At 35.0% G+C, this 7109-nt stretch overlaps 1 protein-coding gene across 1 annotated transcript; it reads left to right on the forward strand.

Annotated features, from left to right (window-relative positions):
• The first annotated feature begins 411 nt into the window (after positions 1–411).
• On the forward strand, positions 412–1530 carry LOC105457215 (signal peptidase complex subunit 1). The gene is made up of 3 exons (XM_011701754.1): positions 412–561; positions 855–914; positions 991–1530. The coding sequence occupies exons 1-3, from the start codon at positions 517–519 to the stop codon at positions 1171–1173; spliced, it is 288 nt and encodes a 95-aa protein (XP_011700056.1). The 5' UTR covers positions 412–516; the 3' UTR covers positions 1174–1530.
• The last annotated feature ends 5579 nt before the right edge of the window (positions 1531–7109 follow it).

Consider the following 7109-nt stretch of genomic DNA (forward strand, 5'->3'; position numbering starts at 1 on the left):
CTTCCGATCTTTAAAAAGACATCTTTTCGTCATCTTTTAGATATCTTTTCGCTTAGCCGAAAAGACATCTTAAAAAAGACATCTTTTTGTCTTCTATTAGGGTTTTGTGCTGTCTGGGAAATCTCATATACAATAGAAATAAAATATATTTAAATGGTGACAAATAAGAAAATGGTTGACGAGTAACATTTCAATAGCGGTCTGTGAGACCGATGTAGTGGTTTAAAGGTTAACCTATAAAAGCATAGAATATTATCAATTACATATTTCAGTAACTTTTGTCTGGGATTATATAGCCAGGACATCCTTAATAGTATCTCGTCGGTGAATGAGTCTAGCAGTTTGCTTAAGATCCATTTTAAAAATCGCGCCGCATATGTGCATCGCGTACGCATCTGCGCAATCGACACGTATACGATCGTCGACGCACGTCGACGTTTCAAGAGTTTCAGGACGAGGTAATTGAAACGAGTTGTCCCTGTCCGTGTCGCTGCCACGTTTATATATTTGTCCACGATGAACGCATGGACGCAATACTTCAAATCCATCCCAACGCACATGGTGAGTACCGAGATCTTTGGACAACCACGCCGATTATATTATTCGTGACAGGTTCAAGGCGATGTACATTCGTTGTTTAGGAGGTTAGGATTACTGAAAGACACCGTATGTCAACGTAATCGACACTTTGCGCGATTGTCGAAATAATTTACATAGTAAACATTTAAATAATTTGTCAATTCTACGTTTATCAGTTACTTATAAATTTCTATGCCATATACGTTATTCTCGTGTTCTGTAAACGAAGCTTCGTATTTTTTAGATATCTTTGTTATTTATGTTGTTTATTTTAGGATTATGATGGCCAAGCCAGAGCAGAGAAATTGTCGCGAGTCATAATAACGTTATTTGGGGTGAGCTACAATTTTCTAGAAATTTTGAAAAAATTCAGTTAATAATAACAGTACAGAAATTAACGTATTCTTACAGGTGGTTGGCTTAGTTTGGGGATACGTCATTCAACAATTCTCACAGACAATCTATATTCTGGGCGCTGGATTTGTTATGGCGGCGTTAATCACTGTACCTCCATGGCCCATGTATCGCCGTAAACCATTGGATTGGCAAAAGCCACAGGCTGAAGTTACCACGAAGCTCAAAAAGAAAAAATAATTGCTGAACGTATTTAGGTATCTCAAACTAAATCTAATATAAAGTATCACGCAATCTTCGACGACTCGATCTTGATTGCTGATAGCGCAAATCTATGCATACCACTGAGCATTTGTTTTCGTGCAGTTATACAAAATATCCTTTAATATATTAATGCAAGTGTGCATCGAAGCAAGTATGAATGTATGAAGGATTTTCTTTTTTGTAAGATATACATATATTATTTTTACTTTAATGTCTGTTGGCTGTATAAATGCGAATTACAAATAAAATAATATTGTATTTGCATAAAAATATATTTATGAATGTAGATAATGACCTATATAAATAGTGAGATAAAGAAGATTTCAAGAGCAATAAGATTTTTATGATTTTTATAAAAAATAAAAAGAATAACATCTTGAGTCTCGAAACGAAGTGATTTAAAGGAGCACTGTTCTCGTCTGTGTTGCTGTCACATCTGTATAATTGTTCGATGAACACATGGATGCAATACTTCAAATCCATCCCAACGCACATTTGTGAGTAATGAGATTGTTGGACAACCACACCAAATGGGAGACGTGAGAATAAAATTAAGTAAATCTGTCACTGATAAATTGTGTGAAAATAATCCTGTTTTATTTATTCTCTACAATTATGCAATATTGGATATCCACTTCGTCTTCATATGTATTATATAACAAAGTTTCAGCATTTATTAACTGTCATAATGAAAACAAAAAAAAACGATTAAATTAATTCGACATAATTTAATAAACCTAATATGTATATACTCAATACTGTATATACTCAATACTGTATATACTAAAAAAAAAAAAGAAATTTCTAGACTTATTTTAATTTGATAAGCAACTGGCTAATTAAAAAAAGCTAACAATTTTCTCGAATAATTTCTCTTAAATGAGCATTATCTCATTGTTATACATAAAACATTAATTATCATTTCTATCGCATAATGTAAGTTCAAGAAAGTGTACAAACGGCATATATAATCAAATAATTACCCGACCCGTTATATCGCTTCGATTTCGCATTACAAGTGCTTATGTAAAGAAGGAAAAAAAGGAGAGGGGAATCGAACGTAATCCTTATACATTTGCAACAATTTCGCACGGGCGATAGCATTTCCCTTCCGCAACGGAACCGCTCTTATATAATCGCGCCCTTATATAATTGCAGAAATTGCCACGGATCACCTCTTGCGAATCCGTCCGTTCAATCAATTACGCGTCCTTCGCGATTACGGCACGCCATAAAAGTCTTGGTCAAACCCGTTGGACGCGTTCCAACGTTTGACTTTCATCGATCACGCTTGTCCATTTTCTCCGATCGCGAAACTGACCGTCATTTCCCTCAAAATCAGCGCGCCTATTGACTTTCACGACTACGCGCGAAAGACGGTAATTGTCGCGGCGCGCGATAAAGATCGGAGGATTCCAGACATGATGTGGTTAAGTTATAACATGTCCCAGGCTTTCTCCTCTCTTTCCTGCTTATGCTATATTATAACTTCTAACAGCCGAATGAGTTTGCAAATTAAGCTATCACATTGAAGCGTGTTACAACTTGAATTTCAAGGACGACTCAGGAATTTCAAGTTGATATTTTGACATTAAGATCCCTTTCGTCCGTTCACTCGTCACTATCTCAATCAGATTCACTATCTTCATTTCAGATTGCGACGTCGGAGCGTCATTTTACAAGTCAATTCTATCAACTGTAAGTGTTGTTTTAATGAAACATTTTTTTAAATTTTATTTTAATTTTTATTTTTTTTGCAAGACTTTATTGTGTATTTGCTCGCTTGTGACGGTACGATTTGAGATAGTAGCAGTGAATGAACAGGCCTAAATATTTCGGCTAATCCCTAACAAATCTGTCGCGTAGATTAAAATAAACGATTATTGAGAATAAATAACAAACAATAAAACTCACTCTTTGGCTGCATATATCACTGCCACTCGATACCTTTTCAGCCTCCTTTTCTCCTGCTTCATCGTTACTGCATTTTTCTGGCACACGACGAAATCACTGATCACTCGCGAATGCACGGTTAACCATGAAATCACGCAAGCATTAATTATATATATATCGAAGTACGACGTTCGCGCGACACTTCGAGCGGTACTCCCGACACACTTGATGATCGGACGTGACACGCACTTTATTACGTCACGAAAAAACAACACGGATAACACGAAACACGATAGTGTAGAAAAATAGGACCGCACGAAGTTATATGATGATTTGTCCGATACCCGTGACTCGTATTTGCGCAACAGGCGAATCTTAAACGACAGAGGAAGTTCGAAAGTCGCGCGGCTAACTTCACGCACCACGTACTCGTCGCGGTGATGACGCGACTAATCCCTAGCTCTTAGGTCTATTTCTACCAAGGCAGATTAACTTTAATCTCGATTTAATTTATACTCTTTATCTTTTTCTGATTCTTAGAGCTGGAAAAAGAAAAGTAAGTTAAATCGAGATTAAATCTACATTGAAATGGTCATTTTATAGCTAATTTGGCCTTTACAAATTTTAACATACGCGTGCGTCTTTAAGGCTATCTGTAGTGACGTAAAATAAATAAATGTACGAGTTGATATTGAAAGTAAATTTCCGCGCAATGTAACATCCGAAAATATACGCTTTGCCGACTCATTTCTCTCGATAAGTTTTCGAACAAATTTTTGCGATATAGGCATTTCGACGAATCGCCAACGTGTGAATGTCGAATCTATACACTATGCAATGAACAAATACCAAAGTACCAGGTTAATCACAACTATATTCACTAATTAAACGCGCGCGTCGCGATGCCACTCGACTCGGCATCGACTCGTTCCGTACTCGCGACGTTTCGTTAATGAGCAAAGATTTGGAAAGTGATAACTTCTGCACCCCGATACAACGTGAGTCGAATTAAGTAGTTAATTAAGATGCGACTGTCCGAAAACGTACTAAATGATAATTACACGTATATTATAAATATAAATGCCTAAATTTAGCATAAAATGGCTATTAATAAACGACGATATATGTTACAGAGCTTTCGTTAACTTCGCGAATTCTTTGCAGGAAGGATTATATTTTCTCCCGATACTTACTTGCCGCGAGCGCGTCTCGAAGGATAATGACGCGTCACACGGAGCATGACGGAGTAGCTTGCCCCGCTCGCCTGTTCGCTCGAGTGTCGCTCGAATCTATCGTGTTATTATACGAATTGACAAAGCGACTGTATACACACAACAATCCCTTGCGCACAGCAAACAATGAGCGCCGAGTATTTTGTTTAGGTTGTAGTCTAACTTGATTCGTTATCGCTATAGGAAGTAATTAACAATTAGATACACCGGATATTTTATTTCATACGCGTCGCAAGTGTTAAATTATTCGATGAACGTGCACATAAGGCGCGTTCAGGTAGCACATGCTATCAGCGCTATTGCGCCATTCTAGCTTTATCATTTAACTAGATGTAAAACAAGGATAGAATAACGCGATAGTGCTGACAGCGTGCTGCGCGAACATGCTTGTAGGATTCATGACGCTATATTTGCAAGTTGTTTGTTTGCATTTGTCCGCATTCATTTGCTTTAGATAATAATGACAATTTTAGATGATTGCGATTATTTTTGATTGAGAATTTTTGTTAAAAAAAATTAATTTCAGGTAACACAGTTAAAAGTTTGCTTTAGATAACAATTTTAGATGATTACGATTATATTTGATTGAGAATTTTTGTTAAAAAAAATTAATTTTAGGTCACACAGTTAAAATTTGTTAAATTATAATATTAATTATTAATATATTAATAAACTTATTTTATTAATATATTAATATTAATAACTCTGCGATTAATTTATTACAGAGTAACATTAATGATTAATCGATTTATCGATATCAGCTATTTGCTGCAATGTTAATTAATACTGATTCGCAATTCAAGAACTATTGTAATCGTGATATTTTGTATTAGAATTTTCGTTTCCAATCCAGTCATCAAAATACATTATTAAATTATTATGTGGTAATTATAGGACACTCTTATAAAAAATATAAATATTAATTTATATTTATAAATATAAATCTTAATCTATTAAAGCGCTTTGAAAGAAAAATTATTTAAAAAAAATCAAAATTTAAGGTAGTACACTCGCGACATCCGAAAGTTATAGGTCTTCCTTTCATCGCGCGCTCGATGACGATACTCCCACTCCCGCCAGTGAGAGAAAACATTGGTTGCGCCTGTCCATAGGCCGCACGCACACGCGGAAAAAAATTAATAAGATAGACGCAGACTAACGCAGCAGAGACTGGCCGCCTCCTTCACTCGCCTCCATATGTCAATCAAAATCGAAAATTACATTTTTTTCAAGGCTCTATTTTTCAAGCTAAACAGTAAAAAATTATGAATTTTTTTACAATATCTGTTTCATGTCCCTTTATTGCATGCTCGTTTTTTATTAACATTTTACTGCTAGTTTAGGCCCTATAAAAATAAACGCGACATTTTCATGAACTTTATATAGGCGACACGTATAAAAAATAATTTTTAATTGCTTATATCTCAGTATCGAAACAGTCAATCTCATTCTAATTGCACAAGCGTGTCAACGACCTCTAGTACAACGTATAGTTTGAATTTCAAGAAATTCTGACTGTTTTCAATTCGCGAGTGTACTATCTTAAGTAATTGCTCGCATCGTATATAAATTTGTATCGTTCATTTTGGGAATATTCCAAGTATTATATCATCATAAAAGGTCCTTATTACAGATTATGTACTGTGTTATGTTCTTCGAAGCGTGTTACGCACTTGCCGGTCAAGACGCACAAAGAACTCTTATTAACGCGCGCACATACAAGCGAGGTAAAAATCGTTCGGCATGAACGCGTTACCTCTTACGCAATCGGGATACCGGATATATATTGGTAAATTCATCGGCACGAACGGTCGCTCCTCGAGCGTCCATTTCGTTATTTCTTTTTTTCTTGATCTTGCTTCTTTTCGACCACGGCACGGCTAACTTGCTCTGTATCGAGATACGCAAAGATGTGTATGTGTGCGCGCGCGCGCGTATGTGTGTGTAAGAGCATTACGAAACGCTTTCTCCCTGTATGATGGATATTTTAAGTATGCAACTTGCACCACTTCCTGTTACACCGACCGGGTTTACCGATACGCGATCGAAGAAAAAAAAAGGGAAAAGAGGACGTAATTGAAGCGGAGCGTGTAATATGTACAACACGGTCTCGATCGTTACCTTGGTCTTAACACTGAATCGTTTGTTTGGAGAGCCTCGTAATCGGTCTGAATGCAGGAGAACCGGCAGGAATGCATAGTAATTTTATATTCAACTGATATACGATACCGATAGGATACATGCAATCAATGCGGACGTATATATCTCGAAAAAAGTCGAAGATACGTAAAGCAAGTCACGTTTATTGTCTCGTTCGAGATATTTAATCTGCAATTCCGAAATCATATCTTTCATTCAATCACAATTGAAGCCAATATTTTTTGTGTTTCATATACCCGGGAAAAAATTTTTCATATAAGAACATATATAAATATATATAAACATATATAAAAATATATAATTATATATAATTATATGCAACAATATGTCCATATATATCCATTCTTTCTTTCCTTTGTAAAATTATTCTTTAATACAAAAGAATGATAATAATAAGGAAACATAAAAAAATAATTAAAAGCATAATTTTTACATTGTTTCTTTTACAAAAAATCAAGTTTGAAGAAATGAGAAAAATTGCTCATATATAATCATACATAAATGATTAAAAATATACATATATAATTATATATGAATAATTTTCTCTCATTTTTCAAAATTTGATTTTTTGTAAAAAAAAACAATGTAAAAATTATTTTTTAAATTATTTTTTATGTTTTCTTTTTA

Source organism: Wasmannia auropunctata, unplaced genomic scaffold (genome assembly GCF_000956235.1).
Source record: "Wasmannia auropunctata unplaced genomic scaffold, wasmannia.A_1.0 LD336103.1, whole genome shotgun sequence".
Taxonomy (NCBI): domain Eukaryota; kingdom Metazoa; phylum Arthropoda; class Insecta; order Hymenoptera; family Formicidae; genus Wasmannia; species Wasmannia auropunctata.